The following is a 27,034-nucleotide window of genomic DNA, read 5'->3' as shown; positions in this document are numbered from 1 at the left end:
GCGAGGAGTGCGGCTACAGAGCGGCCCGGAAAATGACGCTTATACGCCATAGCCGGACTCACACTGGTGAGAAACCGTTCAGATGTGACCAGTGCGACTACGCTGCTACACAGAAGTACAACTTGGATCGACACAAGCTTAGACACAGTCGGAAGATTAAGAAGTAAAGCTTGCTGGTATAGCTGATCCGAAAACCTGGTCATGATCCAAATGCAGCCTTGAGCTTCAATGTTTTCTCCATTATTTTAAAGCTAGTTGTGGCCATATTATTAATCTCGCCATGTTGGTTTAGCTGTTTTATTTTTATTACGTACTAGTTAGCCTAGTTAGTTAGCCTAGTTTGTAAGTTAGCCTAGTAATTGTTTTTCAGGAGCTTTGAATGTCTTCGCTTGGTATTATTTTTCTTTAGGCTGCATGAATTACATGTACATGTACTTCGTGTTTTTCTAGATACATTTTCTACTTTTAATGAAATAGTTTATTTACAGTATTATTGTTAATTACAGGCTCAGGTGCATTATACAAGGTTAATAATCATTCGTGCTGTAACTTCTCTTAGCAATATCAATACTTGCATTTACATTTCGTACTTGTAGACGATTGGTGCTATCATTTGGTGCTATCATATATTATCTTCAATTCAAAGTACACACCATGATTTGACAGGATATCTAAAACATTAAGTGTATGTTTTAACAACATATATGTAAAATATATGTATCTAGTTGGCTAATGTTTACAATACAACTTACAAATTAATTGGTGAAACGTTGGTGAGTCGCAAGTTGTGTGTGTGTGTGTTTGTGTGTGTGTGTGTGTGTGTGTGTTTCAGAATGTTGTGTTCAAAAACTGCCGTTAAGCCTTGGGCCTTATTTTCATCTCACTAAACGCAAGCGACTCATATTCCCCTTTAAACTGGATCCAGTTGACCCCCTTCCCGAAGTCGTTGTTGCCGTACATGCCGTTCAGGTTGGCATGATGACAGCCGTTGTACCACCAGGCCCCGGTGTAGGTGACGGCACAGTTGAGCGCTGAGGTGTCGCTGTCGCTGTCCCTGGTGCTGAACCGCATTCCGTTATGCCAGGCCATGGCGTCACCTGTGGAAAGATAGGATGTTTCGATCCGTGAATAGTTTTACCAGGTTGGAAACGAGACTACGTCACATGTCAGATGGCCCCTTATTCAGCAACCAGTGACTGTTTTTTTCATCCGACGTTTCAGTGTCCGTCTTTCACCTTCTTCAGGGCAGCAATGGTTTATGATTCTTCAGCTGCAGCGATACCAAGCAGCAGTCGATCTGAATCATTCATTGCTACCCCGAAGAAGGCGACAGACGGCCCCAGTCCTGACACGGGTCCGGCCGAAGGTTGGAGGGCGATCCGACCCGCGGTTGGGCTGGTACCTCGGGTGATGCGAAATACTAATAACACCGTGTAGTAGTCTATATAACACGGTGAATAATACCAATAACACCGCCAGTGTGAAATATTATGCACCTGCAGTTCCGCTGTATCTCCCAACGGCCAGCCTGTACTTGTCTGACTCATCCGCCACGGTGAAGCTGTCGTACACGGCGTACGCAGTAGCCCCATCCACAGCCTTCAGATCCACCCTCAGCACGTAGTCCTTCTGTGACGTCAGGAGGTGGATGTTGTCGTTCCCGAGCCAGAACTCGCCGCTGACGCGCTGGGAGGGGAAACCGGCCCTGTAGTCGTCCCAGTACAGGTAGAAGTCTACTGAGCCGTCCTGGCGTCTCTGGAACACCTGTGGGACAAGATTTTTGACATGACATCATATAAGGACATTCATGCAGTCCTCATGGTAGTGTTCAACTTAATTTTCCTTTTAAACCCCCTTGCGCGCATACACACAGGAACACAGACACACACAGTGACACACACAAACTCAGACACACACATACACACAGAAAGAGAGGGGGAGATACTACATGTATATATAGCTAGCCAAAATCGACACTTCACTCCTTCACTTCTTTGGGCCCGAGAGAACATCTCCGCCATACCGTCCAGCCGCCTCCGTCGGTATCCATGTCGCAGTACACCAGGAGGCCGCTAGGGGCGCCCCAGGGGAACACAGTATAAGGGCCGCTCGGCAGGTCCGGGTCCGCGAGGTGGATATCCTGACAGTCCTCGGGTAAGAAGGCAGATCCTTGGGGCCCTAGGTCACGGCGGCATGAATATTTTCTGTTAGATGCGCACACCTACATGGTATGTTGTCAGCAGACATCAAAGAACACATAATGCCTAGGAAAATTAATGTTGTGTCACCGGTTTCAGTCCTGAAAAAAACTAGGGATTTGTCGTCAATATACGACAGCTTTCTTCATCCAGAATTGTTTGTTTTGCCGCCCGATACTATTGTCTTGGATGCCTTTAAACTACGAACTCACCGAAGGCAACGTCATAACACCCCAGCACCTCCACCCTCATGCTGATGTGTCCGTGCCACGTCACGAGGACGAGCCGGACGTACCTGGTAGTGACAGGTGACTGCAGCAGGTGGCGAACTGGCGTCGTGTTGTCTACGTTACCTGGGAACACCTGGGGAAGCACGGGGCAATACTGAATACATAATATGAACCTTCGCATGGTCCAGCCTACTGCTCCGCTTATTTTTTTCTCAGACACACATACTCTCACTCACTCACTCACACACACAAACACACACACACACTCTCTCTCTCTCTCTCTCACACACACACACACACACACACACACACACACACACACACACACACACACACATACACACACTCACATGGTGACAAGCATCTCGAACTCTGTCTTGCAACTTGCAACATAATGTAACCCAACACCACAGGGTGTCTGCTACAGCACCAGTTACCATGGTGTCAGCCGTCTTGTCTGGAACGGAAGAAGTAGAAGAAGAAGAATCAAAACAGAGCGAAAGTAAATATCATAATCAACATCACTCTAATGATCATCCCACCTTGTCGACTCCGTCGCTTTCCTGGTAGGTTGTCCAGTTGCCTGAAGCGCCCCCTGTGCTGAACTGCAGCTTGTATGACGTCACCCACTGATTTAAGTCCCCACGACCTTGGGTGATGACCCCGGAAACGATTGCTAAACCTAGGTCAATCTAAACACAACACAGTTGTTTACAGCATAGCACCCGTACTAACTAGTACACCGTTCGTCAACACGCTTCACTGCACGAAAAGTTGAATTTACCAATTGGTAGTAAATTCCAGTAAAGTCGGGAGTTTACTGAGTAAGGATGAAACAATGTATATTGTACAGAAAGAGTGTACGGACAATGCAAGCTAACAAGTTGAACAAGTGATCACTACTGTAAGAACTACAGAATACAATCTAAGGCTTTAAGCGTTTATGCTTTTAACAGCGTTATATGTGTGTTCAAAATTGTTACACGTGTATGTTTTAGTACCTGCAGCCACTCGTTAACGTCGTTTGCCAGCGCGCACCAGGATATGACGCTGTTCAGCCGGCTGTGGGGTATCGGACAGTGTTCGTGTACGGAAGACGCTGTGATGCTGTCATCGAGGATATTTCCTGACTCCATTCCCAGCGGCGAACTGCAGATTTCATGTGCTTGTAAAGACAAATGTTACAATACATTACACTTGGTGCAGGTGGTCTTGGAGTTAGGATGATCCAATCTAAAGATTCTGGGTTCTGGATAGTCCACGCGATTCCATACAATCGTGCCTGAAGTAAATCTACGTTCACCGATACGCGGAGACTATCCAGAATGGCGCCTGCTCCTTACCATAAACAATTCATAAGACTAGACGGGCACGGTTCTGGATACGGTACGTACCTAGTATCACAGGAACTGCTCTGATTATAGTGTCCACCATGAGGGACAGGGGGTACTGGAGTGATAAAAATCCGGATTTTGCTCCGATCCGCTACGGTAGAAAAAAATCAAGCGTAGCGGAGCAAAATCCGGATTTTTTATAGCGTAGAGGAGGAAAATTCCGGATGGTACTCGGGCTACTGACAATGTAGAATCGCCATACTCTTTCCTAGTCGCTGTCAACACACTCAGCTGCAGCTCATCAAACGTACCTCACCGGATTAATCCGGAGGCATGATGATGATAATGATGATGCAGTAAGTACTGACCTTCGTCCCTGCAGCCGAGCACGTCTACCCGCATGCAGACGTGTCCCCTCCATGTCTGCACCACGAACCGGACGTACCGGGCTGGCATGGGCGGGCTGAGGAGGTTTGTTACCGGGCTCGACCTGTCGCTATTCCCCGTGAAAATCTGGTTCCGAGAATTTAAATCAGTTTCTATAAAATTCAATTCAACAACAGTGTTGCTGTAAAGTCAAACTTTTAACAATTGGTGTTGCTGTTGTGGTTTTGCATGACAATTGTGCTGAACTAGCTACCACAAAAATATAACTCTCCAGGTACTTTTTAGGTGGCTGCAAGATATGAAATTGGCGAGACATTATCGAATTGGCAAAACAGAATCAAATTGGCAAGACAGAATCCAATTGCCCAGGGAGTTAACATTTTTCTGGCATACTAAAAAGATTCCAGTACAAAAATATCTCTTGGAGAGTACGAGAAGAAATGTGTTCACCTTGTCCGACCCGTCGGTGCCCGTGTAGGTTGTCCAGGACGTTCCCTTCCAGCTGCGCTGCAGCTTGTATGACGTCACCCACTGGTCAGCCGTCCTCCTGCCTTGTGTGACGACGCCGTGGACCACAGCAGGTCCGCCCAGGTCAACCTGGACAGGAATCAAGCAGATCATTTGTTTGTACTGCCGGATGCGAACGTATGGGGCCGTGTGGTATAGGAAGGTGAGAGGTCCTCGCCTGGTTCGAATCCTGTCATGTCACCGATCGTGTGCCCTTGGCAAGGCACTACATGGTTTAGAAAGCGGAGCGCAACCTTTTTCTTCAACCGCCACCCAATAGTGTGCCCTTGACACAGTGGATTAGCAATACACAGCCCCCACAGCTTTAAAAAGGCTATGAGACTACCTTTACCATTTACGAACATATTGTGGCGTCGAATGGCCGAGCGGGCACGACATTTTGCGTGGCCGTGCGTTGATCGGACTTTGTCTTACCTGAAGCCATTGGCCAGCCTGGTTTGCCCCTGCGACCCATGCGCCTTTCTCATGCAGGCTGTTGAGGCGGCCATAGTACGCCCTGTGTTCATAGCGGTAGACTGAGGACGCAGTGATGCTGTTGTCTGGAATGCTGCCATCTTCCATCCCCATCGGATCCATACAGGCAGCTGGGGGCAAGATAGATTGAATTGATTTGATTTGATTTGTTTTATTTTTATTAACTTGAAATTGCAACAATGCAATGCACGATTCCGATTCGAGCACTCTGCTGTTGCGCCAAACGACCCCACGTCGTCAATGTAGGACAATGTTAATCTCCAAGCAGATCTTTGGGTAGCTGGAGTGCAGTATCATATTAACACGACAGTGTCGTATTAGCCAGGCAGTATAAAAACGCCAAATGGTTGTCCAATATTATGGCGGGCAATATAGGTCCATCTTGTCCCAGAGAATCTGCTTGGAGATTAGATCAATGTAATGTTCGTCCAGACCAAGTGGTCATACGTGAAGTTTGGGCTCCAGCTGTTGAACATGTTGGTAGCATCGACGTCCAACGGCCGTCAGCCCGGCATCTCACTACAGCAGCGCCCTCTAGAACAAACCCAGCGTCACAGGTGAACTGCACCTCGTCTTGGTAGGTGTTACTGTGGTCTGTGGTGGTCATGTTGCCGTTTTCTGGAGCCGTCAGTGGCGGGCACGTGATTGCTTCTAGTGAGGGAATGAATGGGCATAGTATAAGTGATTTCATTGTGTTTCATTTTATTCCCATTAATACATCCAGGATTGGGCACCAAGCAGAATAAAAAAATAAGGCCCCTCCTTAAAAACACCAATAAAACACCAATACAAATACATTTCTAAAAACACCAATACAAATACATTTCATTGCGAACGAACGATACATTTAAGATACAAGATCAATATTAAACAGAAAACAGTGAAAGGGAGATGAGTTGATGTGCTACCAATCGGGAATATCTTGCATGGATCCAGAATAAACTATAATATGGACACTATCGAATATATTCTTACCTGCCACATAGGGGGCGATGCAACCTGCCAAGGCTGGATTGATGACTGTAGTTGAAAAGTGTACCAAAGAATACCATGGCATGTTAGTTTTTATAAATTAAGCAGTTAGGTATCCTTAAATTTACTTAGCTACCCAGTACATATAAAGCGTAGTGAATTATATTAAATGCAGCATTGCATTATACATTCTGAACTAATGTTAAATCGTAAATTCCAACATAAACAATTTTTTTGGAAGGGACAGGGGCCGGGGGCGCCATATAAACTAGGAAATCTAGTTAAGCCCATTTCTTGTGTTGAAAATAACAGTTTAACTCTAATTCCGAATGACTGCCACCAACACTCATGAAGCTGATATCATTCCTTAGAAAAGACATCGTGCTAAAAAGATTGCTCTTACCGTCTTCTGGTTGCCAGGCAAGAGAAAACGAAGATGGTGTGTTTTGGTTTGCATAGTAGACGATCTTCGCGGCACCTCCACTGGCGCAGACGCTGTCTGGTGGAGTGGTCCCGCAAAACTTTCCCAGGCTCCTCCACGAGTCGCCTACAGCGTCGAACAACTATACGGAAAAAAGATGTAAAAAATAATGAATCCGTACTCATCAAGTACGGCAAACAGCTTTCTTGTTAGAATGTTTAGCTGTACTCATTGATGTGATAAGTTTTTATGATGTATTTTATCGCTAGTTATGCAGATGTATGTGAGATTTTATGCTATCTATTGTAATAATTGAGTACAAGTTGTAAATATTCGACGTATTTCATGCGCTTAATGTAACATGCCAGTCGATATTCAATAAAATCTGAATCTGGAATCTGAATCTTGTTACGTCATTACGGAAAAGACTCAATCACACGACGACCTAAGAATATCATCGCGCCGTTTCCTGTTTATTCCGTACATTTCCAACCTCTTCGCCAGGCCTACCACAGAGGCAACATTAACCTCAATGACAATGCTTCCGAGTAAAACAAATTTTTACTACCCTTACAAATAGTAAAAAGGAAGAGTTTTTACAAGTTTGTTACATACTATTACAAACTATTAGGCCTCCACTTAATCGTCGCCAAAAAAACGAGAGTAAAATGTCGTACCTCCACGTAGTCATGACCACAGCTGACGTGAGACTCCACGGAGAAAGAAGTGAAGGTCAATTTCACTCGCTGCGTTCTGCCCGCGGTCACCAGGGCCTCACATGAGGCGTCAGACGACTGGGGAAGCAACGCTAATGTTAGTCTGTTCTGTTCTATTCTATTCTATATTCTATTCTATATTCTATTCTATATTCTATTCTATATTCTATTCTATATTCTATTCTATTCTATATTCTATTCTATATTCTATTCTATATTCTATTCTATATTCTATTCTATATTCTATTCTCTTCTCTTCTGTAAGTAGCTTGAGGCAAAGAGGCAGATGCGAGACAAGGACAAGCGAGGACAGCCCACAACGTTCTCACATCTACATGTATATGTCCCAACTGTGGTCAGGACTACCACGCCAATGACATGACTAGCGCCCCACCTCCGGATATTGTGGACTCTGCACCTCACCCCCAATTCCTGAAGCGAACACTTCGCACTTCCTGGTGATGGTCTCTGTCGACAAAAAGTGGAATATTTTTGGACAAGCGTGTGATTAAGTTCTCAGAAGCGTATTTACCTGAATAAAGATTTCAGATAGCCTCAATATATGGACTGATAGACAAGAGTACTTGATCATGAGTTCAGGACCCTCACTTTTCTGGCAGACGTATCCCTGTTGGACATCACAAGAGTCATCGCACCACTGGCTCAGGGGGTCATCGTTTTGATGTGTGACGGCAATACAGTCTTGTTGGTTATAGTTGTTGGGCTGTCCCGGTGTCCATGGATGAAAATCACCAATAGGGCTGCCGTCCTCCCATAAATAACTCCCTTCCGTTGCAATGTCGTTCAACCCTATGAAGACATCCGCGGTTTCTTCCTGCTGGTTTTGGATAATTGATAAGATTGTTGGAAATTCCAGCCCGAAAGCTAATGGCAAATATACAAAGAAACAGGACAGCTATGTCTAAAACTATTATAACTTTCCTTGGCTGAAAATTAGCAGTAAATTAGCTCTAAAGTACAATTGACAAACCAAATCAGTGTATGTCTCTGTACAGCTCAATCAATTGTTGTTTAGCTAAGTCTAGCGAATATTTTAATGCATAAGACTCGAGTCTGATGTCGAGACTTAGACTGTTTGCAGTAGTCGACAACGTTACTAAGGGGACCTTCACGTGGTCTTCCATGTCTGGGTTTGAGTTTTTTGCTGAACGCGACACTAAGGACATTTTGTGGTGGTGGGTCAAGCGGCATCTATAGGAGTACATGACATAAGAGGGATCACCTACGACGGTGAACTTCATTCTGTAGAGGTGGTACCTGGCTTTGGATGGCCACGATGAAATCGTGAGTCGCCTGGTCCTTTACGATGGCAAGCCAAGCGCCCTCCTCCGCGGCACAGGCGGTTTTCGCACCAGCGTACGTCTGACGCTCGTCCGTGACAACTTTGAAGGAAAACAAGCCGTGTTGCTTCCATCCGCGATCGTCGTCTATGAATATGAAATGGCGGAATAATAGTAATTATAGTAATCTTTCAGAAACTTTCAGTAATCTATAAGAAACTTTGAGTCGTTTTCCCTGATGATGAAATAAACTTTGCGGAAAGCTGACTTAAGCAAATTAAAGTTACTTTTGCTGACTATATTCCAGGTTCTGATGGAGCGCATCCTGTCCGAGCTGTACTTCTGGCCCGATAGCGGGGAGATTCAGTTCTCCGAAGGCGGCTGCCGTCCCGTCAGGGATGCTATAGACCTGCACGTCAAGTCTTAGGAAGTCCAAGCAGTGGTTTAGGTCTGGGTTATTTAAAAAAAAAGTTATGGCTCTAAGAGTTAATGTGCAGATGTTTGCACACTGGCGATACTAAATCCATCTGTGTCCTCATCAGTGTTTGGACACAGTATCAACGATTAGTAGAAAGGCCCGACGGGCGTCACTCCACCGTACAGTGAGGGAAGTTGTGTAAAACTAAAAGTGTCTTTCTAAGGGCACAGTATCGGACATGTTAGGGGGTTGAACCGGGGACATTTGTTCTGAGCCAACCAGTCTTAGCGTTTCTGGGGTTGTTTCGTTGTCTTCTACGATTGTTACATTATGTTTCCCTAATAGTGATCACGATTTCTTTAATTGAAGGAGGGAGGAAAAGAAAAAAAATCACGATCACCACTTGGAAAACATACAACCGCCGTAGAAAAGGCCGAAAAGAAACGAGCTAACTTCTGACGAAAACGTCTGATTGGAGCACAGAAAGGCAATTGCAAATTATGATGCACCAAGTCTTAGTAAGGCAACTATGCGGACGTACATTTCGAACATTTGCCGGCAAATGGGAGATGTCACTGTTATAATGTACCGCCTTGAGTCTACATGAACAGCTGGTCACTGGAAATGTAGCCCTATGTCCAGTCTATCGTGATTTTGGTCGGCTCTCTTCGAGCTCTGCTAGGATAGGTTCCTCCGTAGGTTTTGCATGACGGGCGGGGGAAAACTACTACGGCTCCGAAGAGAGCCCGACCCAACCACGATAGCACACCAGGCTGGAGCCGACACGTTTTTAAGCATTATACTCGAGTTTTGTAAATTAATGTAACATAGAGTTTTATGGTTTTGCAAATTAATGCTGCTCTTAATAATGGTGTCTCTAAAAAAGGGTTTCTAGTAAAGATACTAAATTTTATGAAGCAAACATGTCTTAGATGATGTATGTAGTTGTCCAAGTACATAATGTACCGTCAACCAAAAGGTAACTAACTTAAAGTAACTTCCATACAGCACCATGTATGTGAACACAATAATGTATTTCAGTAAATACAGAACATAATCCGACTTAGCAAGTGCAAGTGACTTGTACCCATCTCCTTGTATATACACTGTATGTATACATGAGGTGGAAAAGAACAGTCCAAGAAAAAAGGCGCTATAAACAAATCTCTTTGACAATCTGAGAGAGTTTAATGCAGGCGTTTGTCTTACAGTAGGTTGGACATCATGTCTCACAAAAGGGACAACTTCAACAAGGCTTTTACTACGTATAGCTCGGAAGTGTTCTCCACACTTCAATTAGAAAAATCCTACCATGTATATATCAATATTGCTCTTTAATCTTGTTTCAAAGACTAAAAACGCCGTGCAGTATGGAACGATCTGCTAGGGGGCTCAAACTCACGTCACTTCCGACATCTACAGTATGTTTGTTGTCATTTAGAAAGATTACTATAATTACTATTATTCCGCCATTTCATATTCATAGACGACGATCGCGGATGGAAGCAACACGGCTTGTTTTCCTTCAAAGTTGTCACGGACGAGCGTCAGACGTACGCTGGTGCGAAAACCGCCTGTGCCGCGGAGGAGGGCGCTTGGCTTGCCATCGTAAAGGACCAGGCGACTCACGATTTCATCGTGGCCATCCAAAGCCAGGTACCACCTCTACAGAATGAAGTTCACCGTCGTAGGTGATCCCTCTTATGTCATGTACTCCTATAGATGCCGCTTGACCCACCACCACAAAATGTCCTTAGTGTCGCGTTCAGCAAAAAACTCAAACCCAGACATGGAAGACCACGTGAAGGTCCCCTTAGTAACGTTGTCGACTACTGCAAACAGTCTAAGTCTCGACATCAGACTCGAGTCTTATGCATTAAAATATTCGCTAGACTTAGCTAAACAACAATTGATTGAGCTGCAATATTGATATATAATAGATAACAAACGGCTTAAATGCGAACGTACTTGGCACATTAGCGGCGTTGCATGCTGTCTCGGCCGTCGTGTTTGCTGCATCTAGAGGGAGAAAACGGGACAAAATAACTGCAATGAGTATTGTAAGATTTGTTACACCGAGAAGTGTTCAAACTATGGAATTAAACCAACACATGAGCTTTCATTCCAATAACGTAATATATTAGATGATCATAATGGTCGTAATAAACCATTAATGCATTCATATACGATTCAGTTTGCACTCACCGCCCCCCGGTTGCCAGGCAACAGAAAACAGAGACGGGACGCTGTCGTCTGTGCGGAAGACGAGCTTCACCACGTTTCCGGTGGAGCTGATGACGTCACGAGGTCTGGAGCGCCCGCAAAACTTCCCCAGACTTTCCCACGAGTCATCTACAAGGTCGAACAACTAGAAAGGAAAAACATCAGCAAACTGATCAATAAATATCATCAGTAGTCTCTTAGCTCTATGCCAGACCTACATGCTCTTATTTAAGATGCCCTTCTTTATTTTGGTATTGAAGTGACTTACTAGATTTCTTGGGGTAAAAATAATGTGCCGTTTCTTCAACATAGACCTGAGGTCAATTATTATTTGTCCGGAAGCGCAAAATATGGAAAGAGAGTCAAGAAGTAATGTATCCCAAAGAAAAGAAATGGGTTTACTGTAAAGGAAAAAGATAAGGAATTGATACCTCCACGTAGTCAAATTTGCAGTCCTTCTGAGGTTCCACAGAGAAAGGGTCCCGGAACGTCAGTTCTACACGGTTCCCTGTACCCACCGTTATCAGAGACTCACAGGACACGGACGACGCCTGGCAGGGGGAACAGAAGAAGGTACGTTCTGATGTTCTATTCTATGATGTTCTGATGTTCTATTCTACCATGTTCGGTTGTTCTATTCTGGTACAATGGAACATATTATAATGTTATATTCTATTCTGCTCTGTTCTGTTCTATTCTAAAAAATGAAACGTTACAATGTTCTATTCTGTTCCATTCTATTATGCTGTTCTACTCTAATTTGTTCTATTCGGTTCTATTCTGTTCTGTTTTATTGTACTGTATTAAAAGAGAGCTAGAAAAACTCGTAGGACATTGCCAAAACATTATTATTAAAATACTTTTTCACATGCATTTTACATTTTGTGTACTATTTGTGCAATCTTCAGCTTACATTTATGTCGCCAGGATAGTAAAGATGGAATAATGAGAAGATCCGTGTCCCACCTGTGGGTGCTGCGGGTTGTGTATTTCTCCCCCCGTCTCGGTGACGTTGGTTTGGCACGTGTCGTACGCAAGGACAGTAGGGGTCTCTGTTGGAGATAAAGATGTCATCCAAACGTAGCGAAACCGAAAGATTATCAGCCAAATAACTTTAATTCACTTCAACCTATTCCACTTTGACGCCTACATTTGACCATGATTTTCTTATTCTAAATCAACGCTCCGAAGTTTCGTGGAGGTGACTTTTTGTGATTTTTTTTAGAACGGGCGAAAATGTCTGAACGCGCGGATGTCTTCCATAAAATTAAGAAATTGTGGCCTTCCCCTAATCTTCGAAGCTTCAAGCAGACCGTAGGGTGACTAATTAAAGACAGTATCAAATTGGCCAGGCAGTATCCATTCGCCAGTATCCACTCGGTTGGCGTGTGGATCCTCTCTGGCAAATGGATGTCTGGCTAATTTGATACTTGGTAAAAGGAACCTTACCTGGTAAAAGGAACCTCCACCGTCCGTCACTGCCCCAGCCTGTACGGTAACCCACGTAGCCGATGGGCAGGGGGTCCGGATCCACCCACTGCATGAATGGTTCGGTCTCGTTGTCACGGCCGACAGCGATGGTTCCGTCAGCAGCCCAGGACACCCAGAAGCCCCGGTACTCGGTGGGAGAGGTGATACCTGGGGTGAGACAGTTTGAACAGGTGACACTGTTGTCTTACGAACCGTGCTTTATTTAGCACCGTGCTCGGGCATGGTTCTGGATAGTCCACGTGTATCCAGAACCGTGCTTTATCCAGCACCGTTATGCACAGACACGGTTCTGGATAGTTCTCGTGTATCCAGAATCGTGCCTTCAACACAGTCTTGGAGACGATGAGGCCATCCAGATCCGTGACTGATCCTTAATGTATCCTAATCAGACATACGGTAATAGATATGCCCGGTTCTGGATACAATTGACACTTCAGTTTCTGGACAGGTTGATTCTTCTGTGTGCATATATGCAATATACATGTATGTGTAAAGATACCAGGTGACTGTATTTAAAATCGCAGTGTTGCCACTGGAGAGTAGTAGCATACAATTAAAAACAGATGAACAAGAATTCGTGACGCAATACTCAGTTACATATATAATTAAATATAATGCTATCTATGTATTAAAGAATTAGCTTTGTAACATATTATTTACTCATTTCATTCACAACCGTGACCTACCTGTTATTTGGGCCACAGCTACGAGGCCCCCTGAACCTGGGCGCAGTATGGCAGATTTGGTGTTACCCCAGCCACCGATTATAACTTCGTAATGAAGACCAAGACCCTGGTTCTCTGTCGATAGCGCCAGGGTCACGTCGTTTCTGGCCTGCGCCTCAAACTGGAAGCGCCGCCCTATGGCGGGTGGCAGGTCCCACCTGTACAGTAACTGCGTGTCTGTAGTTCTGTAGTCAAACCCTGTGAAAACAAAGGTATAATAATGAAGACCACATCTGCGAGCAAATACACCATATTTACTCCATCTCCTTTCCCATTTTGGCGTGTTTTCAGTCTTTTAGTCGGGCTTTTTTTTTGCACTTAAAAAAAAATTAAAACTCAATTAAGAATTAAAGCCCAATTTAAAAAAAACAGGGCAAAAAGAATGCTTGAAAAAAAAAGCCCCAAAACACGTGCAAGCCAAAACGCAAACCTCTGCTTGCGTATTTTTCCATGCGAAAAATTTCCATGCAAAAAATGGAGTGTTCCGTATCAACCTTTTGAGCCCTGGGTAAAAGTTAAACCGAGGAATCACCTTGCAGTCCCGGGAAGCCGGTCTCCACCAGGAAGGGCGGCCAGCCCGAGTGGGTCCCGGTGACGAGCAGTCTCCAGTACCGGCCCGACTTCTCAAACCCGCCGAACTCCTGGGGCTGCCGGGTCCCTGCAGCCACGTCATCTACTGTCGTGACGTCAGTCCATCCGTGCTGCCCACAGTCTGATGACGTCTGCAGCGTGAAGGCTCTGACGTCATGCACGGTGTCTCCGTAGTTGGTCAGGCTGATCTTGGTGACTGTCAAGCTGTTACCCATGTCGTAAACGATGTACCTGATATAACAAATACCAAATCTTTGAATGAAAGCTCATCATCTGTGTTTCACTTGGTAGAATCCAAAGATATAGAGTTCGAACTTTATACCATACCAAATCTCAATTTTCAAAAATTCTTTTGAATTCTTTTTTATCCACGTACCATTGTCTTTGATGGCGTTTCATTCAGTGTCGAAATAGATTAATTCACTCCTTCATATATGGAACACAAAAGCTACCTATGTTATGACGTCACAAGGGGTTACGTCATTCCCATCAACATTCAAACGCGTTCTATGCGTTCGAACGTCCGTTCTTAGAGCGCGTTCGAATGTGCACGTTCGATGCGTTCCATTCTTAGAGCGCGTTCGAATAACTCTTATTCTGTGCCATATTGCCCACGTTTTTTTTACTATGTATGCGACAATAAGAAGATATGTACACACCAGTTGTTGAAGTACCGATTGGAGTCGTCCGGCCGCCAGTAGGTGAGACTGTGCCCGTCTGTCGTCCTGTCGGCACTGTGAGTGGCGTCATCAGAACTTCCCGACGAACCGACAACCTTCGCTCGGGACCAAAAGGACAATTCTACAACAAAATAGAGCAGAGAGCATCCCTTAAATCAGAACTAGACTGTTCCATGATACAATCAATGTTTTCCTACTTCATACACGCCAGAAGTAAGGACAAAGTCATATTAGTATTTTTAATTGGTTTAGGCAACGATCCGATTATAAAACAAATAGTTCATAAACATTAAAATTTAGTCAAAAGGGGGAATAATTGGCCACGGGGAGTTTGGCCACCGTAGAGTTCATTTGGAGGGGGAAATTACGGGAACGTAAACTGCATGACACTCCTGTCTAATAACAGTATTTCCTTTTCGTGCCGAATTCTACGATCCGTACCCCTGTATCATGACCTGGTGAAGGCTAGCTAGTGATTTTGAAAGGCACTTACTTTTCTGACAGACGTAAGCTGCCACATGGCGACTGGAGCAGGACCTGTCGCCCCACTGGCTGGGGTGTGTGGCGTGCTGAGGCGTGATGTAGACGCAGTTTCGGTTGGACTGGCTGTTTGGTTGACCCGGCACCCACTGGCTGAAATCTCCGAGAGGACTGCCGTCTTCCCAGGCAAAACTACCTAAGGTAGGGTGGCAAGGTGGTGTTGTGGTTATTTAGGGTTGTTGACTCAGAATCCCTTACAGGCCTCGTTGTTGAGTCGTTGGCAGAGGCACTTATTTAATGGTCTAAGGTAAAAATGAGTACCTAGCTTCGGTTAGGGACGTCCTCTCGGACGGGAGGTAAAGCGGGGTTCCTGTGTTTAAGGCGAGCCACACCTTGAGCATGTTAAAGATCCCACCACACTTATCGTTTGAAAAGAGTAGGTGAGGTGATCGTCACCCTCTTGAAGAGGTGATCGTTAATCCTTCCGACAACGTGTGGTAAATCTCGATAAACAAATAAATAAAATACCTTCGACTTCACTGTCGCTCAACCCGATCCAAAGTTTCTCGCTCGGCGCCGTCATGTTTTTGAGGGCCAAGACGAAGTCGTGCGTGTCTTCGTCCTTCAAGATCCCGAGTGTTGCTCCTTCGTCGGCACAGGCAGTCCTTGCCTCATTGTACCTCTTAGGCGTAACGTTATCAGAGAACACCTTAAAGGCGTATAAACCGTGCTGTTTCCATCCGACTGTAACAGAAAAATAAATTATAACGTTATTACCACGTGCGGAAGAAGATAGTATAGTAAAACAATGTTTCATACTTATTTCTACCCATTATGTTTACCTTCTCAGAATGAGAACTCATTTGTTTAAAATTTTGCTCTTCTCCTCCAAACACGTAAGGTCAATAACATGGATCACGCGGCTGTCACCACGGTAACTGGTGCTGTAGCAGACACCCTGTGGTATTGGATTACATTATGTGGCAAGGGACTTATTGACTTCCAACACAGGAGTGTGGCTGGAACAATGGCGTCCAGATCACACGTAATTGGTCTCTCTTAACTACATCCGGGCACATCATAACGTCGTAACCCCATGACGTACCTTTATCCCGCGCGTCCGTCTGACAGTCGTCTCCATGGAAACCGGCGGGACAGACGCAGGTGGGGCGGCAGTGGTTCGGCTCCGTCTGCTGCGTCTTCAGCAGACGGGAGGTGCAGATCCCGCCGTTCCGACAGGGGTCGCTTTCCTGGGGGCAGGGGCTCCAGATGCCCTAATATGGGGAGGATGTTCGATATAGAACAGGGGGTTCGACGTGTTCGACATAGAACAGGGGGTTCGACGTGTTCGACATAGAACAGGGGGTTCGACGTGTTCGACATAGAACAGGGGATTCGACGTGTACGGTCATGAACGGTCTACAGGAAAGGTGTTTGCGTCACACGACTACATAATTTAAAATCAGACATTCTGGTGGTTGAAGGCAGAAAAATGTGTGTGTGAATTCACTAATGCTTTCTTTTCATGTTTGAAAAAAAAGTTCTTGCCGAAATTGGTTAACGACGTGTTTTTCAAGCAAAGTTAATACTCCATTCAATATACCATCTAGATCATGTGTTTAACTTACCTTTGTTCATGGAACGTAGTATTCAATACACGGAAACACTTGCAAATAATCCTTTGTTCAGCACAATGATAAACAAACATGGCGGACAGCTGTGCTTCCAGTGAGGCGCCATATTTTGGCACTTCCAACTCCTGAATGACGCTTTTTTGCAATGGAGTATTGACAGCCACTCTGAAGGGTGAGGCTTTTCAACTTATTTTGACGTTTTGTATCGTCCAAATGTTACATAATCCAGCTTTTGAAAGTCGGGCATCAAGCCTGCTTTCAATAATCAATGAGCCCATATTGAGTATAGTTTGGCGCCCATTTTGGCTGACGATTATTCGACACAACCTCCATAACATTATGCATAATACAGACTCACAAAGAAAGCTATCGCGTTGCGCTTGTAGTAGCTCCATCCTGTCAGAGTTTTGCTGTGGGAGGGAAACTCTCTCATGGTGGCATTGTTGATCTCGCAGCGCTGCTCCCCCTGGCGGTACTGGTAGGACTTGCAGTCCGCTGTGAGCCGGCAGAGTTGGGCGCACTGGGTGGAATGGTCCACCTGTTGAGAGCGACAGAAACGCCATTAGAAATATTGGCTATGGATAAAGCGTGGTTCTTCAAAAAGAATGGTTTTGCATAATTGCATAATAAAGCATGATTCTGGACAACGCATGGATATGGAAAGGTTCTGCATGGTTCTGGACTCATAAAGCATGGTTCTTGTCTTGACAAAGTATGGTTCTGGATAATGCGTGGTTCTAAATAAAGCATGGTTCTGGACTGATAAAGCATGGTTCTTGACAAAGTATGGTTCTGGATAATGCGTGGTTCTAAATAAAGCATGGTTGTGGACTGATAAAGCATGGTTCTTGACAAAGTATGGTTCTGGATAATGCGTGGTTCTAAATAAAGCATGGTTGTGGACTGATAAAGCATGGTTCTTGACAAAGTATAGTTCTGGTCTGGATAAAGCGTGGTTCTGGATAAAGCATGGTTGTGGACTGATAAAGCATGGTTCTTGACAAAGTATAGTTCTGGTCTGGATAAAGCGTGGTTCTGGATAAAGCATGGTTGTGGACTGATAAAGCATGGTTCTTGACAATTTATGGTTCTGGATAAAGCACTTCTGAATAAAGCATGGTTTTGGATAAAGCGTGGTTCTGGCTAAAGCATTCGCCGCGAATGGGGATCTGGAGACAACAGGAACCTTACCAGGTAGTAGGTATTGATTCGGTGGAAGTACAGCCGCTTGTTTCTGACCGCTTCTTTCTCGGCCTGTTCCTCCATGGCCAATAAACCTTCCTCCTCAGTATCATACCTATATGAATAAATTAATTACAGTACACGTATATCATTCACAGGAGACAACCCTAGATCCTTACAGTATAAAATACATAAGAAAAAAATATTACATAGAACCTATAAACCATTATTGTAACTATAGCTAAACCTAACTAGTGACATACTTATATAGTGCCTTGTAATTACCAAGTTAAAGTCATTGAAATTACTTTTGTGTATCCATCCAAAACGATGCCTACGGTTATAACCAAAGTGCCACCCTCATTTCTCAAGACGGAAGTCCCTTTATATTATGCTCTTTGTGTGTGGATAAAATACACTCACCTCACTGCCCGGACACACGTACACAGGAGTAAGAACTTCACGGCAAAACCTGGCGGCATGGCGTCTGGATGAAAGACCAGTCTTTTCAGCAACGTTCTCAAATACTAGTATATCAACCTTCCAACGTGGCCATGGTACCCTTTTTACTGTGCATTTTAAACGCGATGTGTTGATGTACTATCTACCTCAGTTGTAGGAAATGGCGCTAAAATGATGTTGCCTTTCTATAGATGTCGTCAAACGATACCTCTGGTTTATACACACACACACAGAAGCTGGTTAATAATACTTTACGAAAGCCCATTGTGATATATTTTCCTTTAAAAGCCATTGTTAAGAAGAATGTTGAATGATGTACGGAAATTAAGCCATGAAATCGTGTCTTCCTATGGCTGAATTGATACGAATGTCCGTCACCTGTGTGTGAATATCGGAACAGATCCAGGTACAAAGGAATCAATTTCGCCAGGTGACCAGACGGATTACTCGCTCAACCAAACAGTCAGAAGACGATGCACGACCGCACAAAGGGAAACGCAATACGCGATTGTATTTCTGATAAAAGGAGGCTCGTCCTGTATCTATTATTTATTAGCAATAACAACGTGACATCAGGGTTCCCACCAGACAGACGTTTTTTTTATCGTTTTCTGTTCTGAATCGTGTCTAGAGTTGCCCAATCTACTATTGTCTCGACAGTGCTAAAAGGTACCTGAAAAACATGTATTTGTCTTACATTTGAACTCGAAGCTATTAGTATCTAGTAGTATGATCTACATCAGTGACATGTCATAGATCCTGGATTTCATTAACACGACGCTAGGGGTCGCATAAAGCATGCTGTGGGCTTGATCATGAGCAGCAATATCCTGACCAAGTTTAAGCCTTGCACTTTGATCGAAAGGCTATAACATACACTTAGTTTACGGTATGTTCACCCAACTTCTTCCTTTCTGTCTGCCTGTCTTCTCTCCCCCCCCCCTCTTTTCTGTTGTTTCATATTAACCAACAAAGCCGATGCCAAAAGGGCATTTCCCATAACATTCCACCTTATCGTAAGACCTGAACATTTACCCGGCCAGGGGGAGGGACACTAGAGGCGTGTGGCAGCGCCCCCCTCCCCCATCCCCCGCCGGGCGCCCATCGGCCGGGCACGACCTCGTTTTTCTTTTCCAATTTGCCCCGCTCTGCGGCGGATTAGGGGATGAAACGTGATGCTAAAATGTCTGGGGCGGCCGAAAACAGGCTCGGGAGGGGGTGGCACGAGACGGATGGGCTGTCAGGGCAGGCCAGATGGGGGAATGATGAATAAGAACCAAGTAGATGTAGGGAGGGGCTGTCAGGGCAGGCCAGATGCGGGAATGATGAAGGAGCGTCAAGCAGATGTAAGGAGGGGCTGTCATTGCACTCCAGACGGGGGAAAGGTGAGTAAAATCTAAGCAGGTGTAAGAAGTGGCTGCCAATTTGCTCTAATCTCCAAGCAGATCCTCAGGGTGGCATAAGACAGTATCAAATTGGTCAGGCAGTATACATTGGCCACGGTGGCATATTGGACCCTCTCTGGCCAATGGATACTGCCTGGCCAATTTGAAACTGTATTATGCCACCCTAGGATCTGCTTGGCGGAGATTACGTTTTCTCCGGATGGGAGAATGGCGAGGAGCGATAAGCAGATGTAAGGATGACGGCACAACTTTCCGAAAGGATACCCCGACATTTCCCGTCGACTTCTCGCTGATCCGTTTCGTCCCGGTTTCCATGGTTTCTGGGTAACCCAGCTTCCAATGTTCAGATCCCTATACTAAATACTCACCACAACGCGACCGTATTTTACTATTAGTATCCACACAACCAGGCCGTCATGATGATGTTCGATGAGCCTACTCAGAGTAAAACTAGAGTCCTCTCTACTCAGAGTAAAACTAGGGTCCTCTTTGTGGCAAAATTGCCGAAAACGGTGACATTCTTGTAGCGTTTTCGGTAATTTTGCCACAAGTGGGAGGCTAGATTCAACAGTCACCACAGCTATTAGGATGCTACTGCCCCGGGGACAGGCAGGTAATAGCCACTCAAACAGTTTAACCTCAGTGTTACAAGTTTGAGAGAAAACACCGCGAGGTCAGAACCACGGGATCCACGGACCGAGGGCGGGAAATTACCGGGATTTCTGGCTCTGTGGGAGGACATGTGCGGAGTGCAGCGGGTTTGGGTGGCCTGGCCTGGCGTGGTCAGATCAGGTAAAGTGTATCCCGCGGTTCCAAAGATTATCTATGGATCATGCTGTAGCTGCACAGTGTATTTCTACTAGTACTTGCACTAGTGTCACGTGTTCTACCATCGAAGACTATCGAAAGGCCTGGCATCACATTCAGTTAGCCTGGGTACCATCATGATCTTTTTCCAGCGTTGCAGAGCAAAAATCCGTATGGTAGCCAGGCTAACATTCAGTGACCGTCGTTGGAGCTATTAGTGGTGTTGACACTGTACATGTATCTTGAAATTTCCTTCATTGTGGTCATATTCGAAAAGTGCAATGATTTCTAACGAGATGTTTCTAAGAATATGTGTAGAATTAATAGACAATTGTGTAACTTTCTGGAAAATGATATACAATTTAACATATATCCCAGTAATTGTCAGACTTCTGATAATCAAAGATTCACAATAAGTAGCACAAAAATTTATTCAAAATACAAATGAATAAAGATTAAAACATCTTAATCAGCTTCATTATAGTGATCGAACTTTAGGCTTTAGATTCCAGCAGCTACAGATACAAACATAGCATCTTCCAACCTACAAAATGTGTTCTCAGTTAGAACGAACACGGAATGCCATAATTAAGATATTTATTACATAACGTCTGAATAGGGCACTGTTCGGGGTAATTACAAGAAATGATTCACGGTTCCCGGCTATCGTTTTAATATTACCTTTTACCATTCCACAACGCTTTTATAGCTCAATTTGTTAATTCAGGAATATTCGCCAACTTCATTTTGATGACATATAAAATTGTAAGGCAGGATTAACCCAAATCTCCAAGCAGAGAGGGCAAATATTATATTCGGCTTTATCGTCGTCTGTCTTCGAGAGAAAGAATTATTAATCCACACTGGCAAATTAATTATACTCCAAATAGTTTGTACTACCAGCACACATAATGATGTCGTGTTGTAGAATCAAAATAACGCTCCCCGATTAAGCAAAGATAGCACTTAAACATAATTAGCAGTACATATTCTTTGATAGTTCATGTACATGTACACCTTACGTCTATAATAAAAGGATATAAAACAATTTACACTGAAAATATCCACTTCAATATCTAAACAAAGTAGTACTCTTAATTAAGCATATTACTTTAATACCTTTCGAGCTTGACAAATTTGAATCGTCGTTTGTCCTTTTCTAAAAGCTATAAAATAAGCACGTCGGCAGAACGTACTGCACCTGCGCAAAACCGTAATGTATTGAACATAGCACTTCGGCAGAATGTCTCATATAAGGTTGTATTTGCTCATATAAGGTTAGCATTCCGACAGTAGTTTTCAAATGTTATGTCGTAAAAGTTATCGTCTGCAACAGAGAAAATTCTGATGCAACGTTGACTAAAAATCCAACGAAAACCGTGAAAATCCTGGGTTATGCGCAGGCGCAGTACGTTCTGCCGACTTGCTTATAAAATAAAACTACAGGTGTTGCAGCAGCGCCCTCAGGCGGTGATGGAGCCGTGCTGCAGGCTGTACTCCTTGGCGCGCAGGCGCAGGTTGGCGATGCTGGAGCCGACGTGGACGTTCTGGCCAGGTGTGATGGAGCAGGTGGACGGCACTACGCTGGCGTGGGACACGATCGGGTTGTACGGCGACGTCGGCGACGACCAGCTGAAAAACACAACAAATTGACGAGATTTTTTTTTTTAATCTTAAGATCTTAAAATCGGTTTAAGCGTTACGATCGAGCTGTGCAGAAGGCTAAAAAGCGTTAATTTTAGATTCGTCATTTTAAAGCTAAAAAATACGCCATAACTTTCCCCAGGTAGTCGTGAGCGATCGGCCTCGGTCGGGGTACGATCGGCATTGGGAGCGAGCGTCGGGCGTGATCGGGTCTTACCTGAGGTAATCGGGAGCGATCGGTATTTGTCGGGCAGCGATCGGCGTTGGTCGTGATGCGATCGGCATTGGTCGGAGAGTGATCGGCATTGGTCGGGGAGTGATCGGTATTGGTTGGGGAGTGATCGACCTTGGTCGAGAGAGATCGGTTCTTACCTGAGGTAATCGGGCGCGATCGGCGTGGGTCGGGGCGCGATCGGCTGCTCGATGGACACGCCCTCGGGGTGGACCTGCCTGAGCAGCCCGTTGCGCGTCTGCAGCAGAGTTCGCTCGTTCCGCCGGAACTTCGCTCTCCGGTTCTGGAACCACACCTGGGCAGACGACAAACATACAAAACGTTAAAGGTGTCCAATGCAGTTGTTATACGTGATGCTGAGGTCACATTTCCAAAGCGGGGCCCTGCCGGGGAGTCTTATGCGTTATGGAACGAAAAGTATTATATAAAAGACAACAAAGCAGAAAAAAATGTGAAAAAAAAAATAATGGAAACTATTTGCGTATGCTATTGATATGAATTGTATCTGCAGTATGAATCAGAACCAACCATTCAAGTTGTGGTGAGTTTGTTTTGGTCGGTATAGTATAGAAACGTTTTGCCTTTACAGTTCTGGAATTTCGGACTAAATTGACAATTTAGAGGTCGGGCTACCTTGTCAATGTGTTTTTTCATAGTCTTTCTATTTCTATGACGTTTGCCATGTGATAAGATAGCCCTATTACTATCCTGTTCTCAGCGAAGCTTGACGTGAGAGGAGGTGAGTCACTGAAACTATCAATCAATGTTCGGATAATCTGTGAAGGTTAGAGATCAGCCAAAAGGATATCGCCGAAATCTGACAAAGTAGATTATCACTAGCAGCTGGTGTTATTTAAGGATGACTATCAACAACAACCTTGACTCACTTCTAAAGTTTATCGTTATATCATAACTTAGACACTGACCTATGTCCTGTATGCTTCTAACGTTATATTACACGTAATATTCCCTGACTGAAACAGGATGGGAGGTTAAGTGCTTGTAAATCGGCACCTGTTACGATTTCTCGCGCGATTTTTCGTCAGAAAAACAGAAATCGTCTGCAGAACGCCGCTCCATAACAACCTGTTATCTCGCCTGTCCGGCCATCGGGACGGCGGGTCAGAGGTCACGCCACCTGGTTACCCATGTCGTGCGTGGGAGTCAGACAGACGATCTAAGCTGTGCGTCCGTTAATTAAGAGCAGGAGACCCCATCAAATCGTCAGGACACGCATCCGTAAAACCTGCCAGCCGGGACTCCTTCCCCTGCCTTTAATTCGCCTTTCATTGGCGCCAATCGCGGGACCCCGACGCCCGCCTCGCCCGACTAGCCCGACCTCTTCCCCCAGTTCGTTAAACATTTATCCCCGGGCAACAACTTTCAATTACGCCGCGGCACAACTTCTGGTGTCCCGTTACCAGGGAAACATGTGGGCCTCGTTATGTTCCAATATCGGCGGTTACGGCTTGGCCCGGTGGCGTCTGAGGGGAATTAGCGGGCGCGGGGCGGCGTGAGATGGATGGACGCGGCAGTGACAGGCCGCCTGCTGGGCGCATATGTAGTACACACGCTGCTGGCTACCTGTACAGTAGTATTCACTCTCGACTACCTGTACATCATAAGTACTGTGTACTACTACAGGACTATGAGCTATGGCCCCCGACTACCCCTACCCCAACCCGCCCAAAAACACAAGTCCTCTCACCTGCTGGGCGCATATGTAGTACACAAGCTGCTGGCTACCTGGTACGCTAATAGTGCAACTACCTGTACACTTAGTACTGTGCACGAGTACACCCCTACCCCCATCCTAGGCCTTCCCCACCCCACCCCAAAACACAGGTCCACGTGCCTGCTGGGCGCATATATACCATAGTGGTGCCTGTACAGCAGTACACATTCCCGACTACCTGTATATAGTAGTACACACCCCTAGCTGACTACCTGTACAGCATTACAGATTTACACATTCTCGACTACCTCTACAATAGTACACATCCCTGACTACCCATACACTCGACACTAGTGCACACACACACACACACACACACACACACACACACACACACACACACACACACACGAACACACACACGAACACACACTGGCGCGCGTTTGCTGCCTCACATATTCATGCACGCGATTGCGTTTTATCTTATACATTTATTACGTACTCCACAGGCACTGTGATAAGTTTGGCACAGGGTAAGAAAAGAGCAACACTGCTAAATTGGCATTTGGCACGATAAGTGAAAAATTCATCAACTCCAATCAAACAGTAACATCTGCTGAGTAGAGGGGTTACTGCAACAATCACTGTGAAAGTATGTCATGAAAAGAAAGTTTACATTCAACCAAAGCACCAAGTATCAAACGTGCAAAAGTGGGTCCCCAGAGAAACATAAGGATTCAAACGGAGATCCTTTTGCAACCTGTTCTATTACAATGAAAAGCATGCTTCGGAAAGTTATGTAGATTATATTTCCTCCAAATACGTAACGGGCCTCTTAGCTTACTCAATATTTCCTATCTTCTACTTTGGGTGGTCCTACTTTTCTTATGTGGAGGTGTTTTTACGAGTGCCAACTATTTTTCGACATCAGCGGTGGAACTTCTGGCACAAGTGCATACAGTTGTGTCTGTCCTGCCAAATTTTACTGTCAACTATGGTAAAAATTATAAACGGCGAGTTTTCGTTCAGAAACAGGTCAGCAGTTTTAATTGCAAGTCGTTTTACGTGGAAGACTTAATTATGAACGGTCCTGCCGTCAGCTCTGCTACTTTTATCACTTCTAAATTGAACTATTATATCTTAAGAGAAAACACATGTGACTGCCTGCTCTCTGTGACATCATCTGGCATTGATGGGATATAAATAGTAGGGGAATCCTAGAAATAATCTAACTTTCGTTGACTGATTTTAGTTGCAATTCAGCAGCAATTGTCAAGCAAAGATGATGGCCTAGTACAGTTAAACTTAAACTGTTTTTACAAGCAGTGTGTGCTGTACAGATATTGTTTCTACTTTGGGCTTAAGAGTTTATTTAAGAAACTTTTATGTGCCGATTTTTAAAGAAGTACAGTTTACTTTGTCCAATTCCAAGAAAATCACTTAGTCCTACAGGCTAGCTAGGGGACCAAAAAATCTGATCTATGCGGACAGGTGGTCACTATAGACAGACAGGCTTTTTAATGCGTGGGTCAACAGAAAAATTACTAGCGAGCTTTTAAGGTGGTTCCTATGTAGGGGTGATCACCTGTACAGGTTTGACTGTGGCACCATTCCCACTAGGATAAAATTGTCCAGATCGAGCCGAATTGATACGCTTTGATCCGGCTTCGAGTAGCGAGTAATGCGGAGAAGAAGCTTATCTAGTCCTATGTCTGAATGTTTTAGGGGTTAGAATCAGGCAAGGTTCTGGATACGCGTGGACTATGCAGAATCGTGCCTGAGCATGGCTCTGGATAAAGCACGGCCCTGGATACGACAGGACTGTGTACCTGTCATACAAAATCAAAACGCCATCTTATGTGCTGCTTTCTGAGTAGCGAGTAATATCTTACAAGAAGCCACGCTGCGGGGCCAGACAGACAAGACTGGATCGGCGAGTTTCGCGCCAAACCTCCGCGGGACAGAATGGCGGGAATGTCTGCCATGCAAGTACGCAGATGCAGGTGTAGCGGGCCAGTCGGTACCCCTGGTAATCATGTCCGACAAGACCGACATCACAAAGAAGCATCATGGCAAAATTGATAAGTTAAGGTGGCAAGGTGCCCTGATGATTGGGGCTTTTGACTTAAAACCTGGTTTTAGGTTTTAGGATTGAAAGCCTTTTGTTATTATATTTTCTATTATTCATGGTACATGGAATGTGCTTGTTTGTATGTAACTGTACGAACTTCGTGTTATTTGTGTCTCAGGACCCACTGTAGAGCAGTGATCACACCACTAACCTGGGCTACGAACCGTAGTTAAATATGAGAGAAATAAATGGCAACAAATAAATAAATGGTTCTAAGTTCCCAGCGGCCGTGTCTAGCTTGTCGTCAGCAGCCCTTCAGGAGGCCAGTGCCCGCATGAATCATACAGACGACAGGACCGACTTCCCTGCCCGTCCAGCGGAGTCAGGTATCCTGAGCACCGGCGGCTGGCGGGCAGCGAACATGCCGAAATGACGGAGTCATGGAAACTGTATCCAAATTTCTGTCACCAAAATGACCTCTCTGATCTTTTCAGTCACAAACGGTTAGCGGCATTGTTTCTCGTTGGCGACGTTCTTTCTAGTGAAAAAGTGCCCGTCTTTTATTTTCGGCACATTCGCACAATCGTTTACACCAGGTGACACCTGTATTCTTGCCTCAACTATGTGTGTGTGTGTGTGTGTGTGTGTGTGTGTGAGTATGTGTGTGTGTGTGTGTGTATGTGTGTGTGTGTGTGTGTGTGTGTGTGTGTTAAAGCATTTGCCGTGAAAGCACATCGCTGATCATCTGAACC

The 27,034-nt window shown here is 44.9% G+C and overlaps 4 protein-coding genes and 1 long non-coding RNA gene across 5 annotated transcripts in view; all 5 read right to left on the bottom strand.

Moving 5' to 3' along the window:
- Positions 1-821: 821 nt before the first annotated feature.
- Positions 822-4,278, bottom strand: LOC109484349 (ryncolin-1-like). Its single transcript, XM_019787603.1, has 7 exons — positions 4,131-4,278; positions 3,430-3,593; positions 2,971-3,120; positions 2,411-2,561; positions 2,024-2,178; positions 1,497-1,764; positions 822-1,097 (listed from the first exon to the last, which is right to left on the bottom strand). The coding sequence occupies exons 1-7, from the start codon at positions 4,216-4,218 to the stop codon at positions 856-858; spliced, it is 1,218 nt and encodes a 405-aa protein (XP_019643162.1). The 5' UTR covers positions 4,219-4,278; the 3' UTR covers positions 822-855.
- Positions 4,279-4,289: 11 nt separating this feature from the next.
- Positions 4,290-5,770, bottom strand: LOC109484348 (lactadherin-like). Its single transcript, XM_019787602.1, has 4 exons — positions 5,599-5,770; positions 5,092-5,261; positions 4,600-4,746; positions 4,290-4,301 (listed from the first exon to the last, which is right to left on the bottom strand). The coding sequence occupies exons 1-4, from the start codon at positions 5,756-5,758 to the stop codon at positions 4,290-4,292; spliced, it is 489 nt and encodes a 162-aa protein (XP_019643161.1). The 5' UTR covers positions 5,759-5,770.
- Positions 5,771-7,654: 1,884 nt separating this feature from the next.
- Positions 7,655-8,697, bottom strand: LOC109484693. The gene is made up of 3 exons (XR_002141086.1): positions 8,539-8,697; positions 7,870-8,098; positions 7,655-7,728 (listed from the first exon to the last, which is right to left on the bottom strand). It is a non-coding gene; the product is annotated as an uncharacterized LOC109484693 (long non-coding RNA).
- A 5,760-nt stretch (positions 8,698-14,457) lies between these two features.
- Positions 14,458-18,467, bottom strand: LOC109484347. The gene is made up of 8 exons (XM_019787601.1): positions 18,409-18,467; positions 17,995-18,100; positions 17,162-17,341; positions 16,275-16,443; positions 15,698-15,913; positions 15,183-15,365; positions 14,669-14,810; positions 14,458-14,461 (listed from the first exon to the last, which is right to left on the bottom strand). The coding sequence occupies exons 1-8, from the start codon at positions 18,465-18,467 to the stop codon at positions 14,458-14,460; spliced, it is 1,059 nt and encodes a 352-aa protein (XP_019643160.1).
- Positions 18,468-21,073: 2,606 nt separating this feature from the next.
- The window catches only part of LOC109484584 (paired mesoderm homeobox protein 2-like), a 21,728-nt gene continuing 15,767 nt past the window's right edge, over positions 21,074-27,034 (bottom strand). Inside the window, exons 3-5 of the mRNA XM_019787907.1 lie at positions 22,677-22,831; positions 22,095-22,292; positions 21,074-21,833 (exon numbers count right to left, since the gene is read on the bottom strand). Coding sequence (XP_019643466.1) covers positions 22,124-22,292; positions 22,677-22,831 — 324 coding nt within the window. The 3' untranslated portion in view covers positions 21,074-21,833; positions 22,095-22,123. The remainder of the gene's footprint in view (positions 21,834-22,094; positions 22,293-22,676; positions 22,832-27,034) is intronic.

This window comes from Branchiostoma belcheri, unplaced genomic scaffold (assembly GCF_001625305.1).
Source record: "Branchiostoma belcheri isolate BF01 breed outbred unplaced genomic scaffold, Haploidv18h27 scaffold7, whole genome shotgun sequence".
Lineage (NCBI taxonomy): Eukaryota > Metazoa > Chordata > Leptocardii > Amphioxiformes > Branchiostomatidae > Branchiostoma > Branchiostoma belcheri.
This window is presented reverse-complemented; position numbering and strand designations above follow the sequence as displayed.

Excerpts from the sequence above, each read along its gene's own strand:
- LOC109484349 (XM_019787603.1), bottom strand. The coding sequence starts at position 4,218 with ATGCCAGCCCGGTACGTCCGGTTCGTGGTGCAGACATGGAGGGGACAC. Across the intron at positions 3,594-4,130 it reads GCTCGGCTGCAGGGACGAAG|CACATGAAATCTGCAGTTCG; the intron begins GTCAGTACTTAC and ends TGTCTTTACAAG. Across the intron at positions 2,179-2,410 it reads GTGTTATGACGTTGCCTTCG|GGCCCCAAGGATCTGCCTTC; the intron begins GTGAGTTCGTAG and ends GCCGTGACCTAG.
- LOC109484348 (XM_019787602.1), bottom strand. The coding sequence starts at position 5,758 with ATGACCACCACAGACCACAGTAACACCTACCAAGACGAGGTGCAGTTC. Across the intron at positions 5,262-5,598 it reads AGCTGGAGCCCAAACTTCAC|CTGCCTGTATGGATCCGATG; the intron begins GTATGACCACTT and ends TCTTGCCCCCAG. Across the intron at positions 4,747-5,091 it reads AGGCTGGCCAATGGCTTCAG|GTTGACCTGGGCGGACCTGC; the intron begins GTAAGACAAAGT and ends ATTCCTGTCCAG.
- LOC109484347 (XM_019787601.1), bottom strand. The coding sequence starts at position 18,467 with ATGCCGCCAGGTTTTGCCGTGAAGTTCTTACTCCTGTGTACGTGTGTC. Across the intron at positions 17,342-17,994 it reads GAATCAATACCTACTACCTG|GTGGACCATTCCACCCAGTG; the intron begins GTAAGGTTCCTG and ends CGCTCTCAACAG. Across the intron at positions 15,366-15,697 it reads GAGCGACAGTGAAGTCGAAG|GTAGTTTTGCCTGGGAAGAC; the intron begins GTATTTTATTTA and ends ACCCTACCTTAG.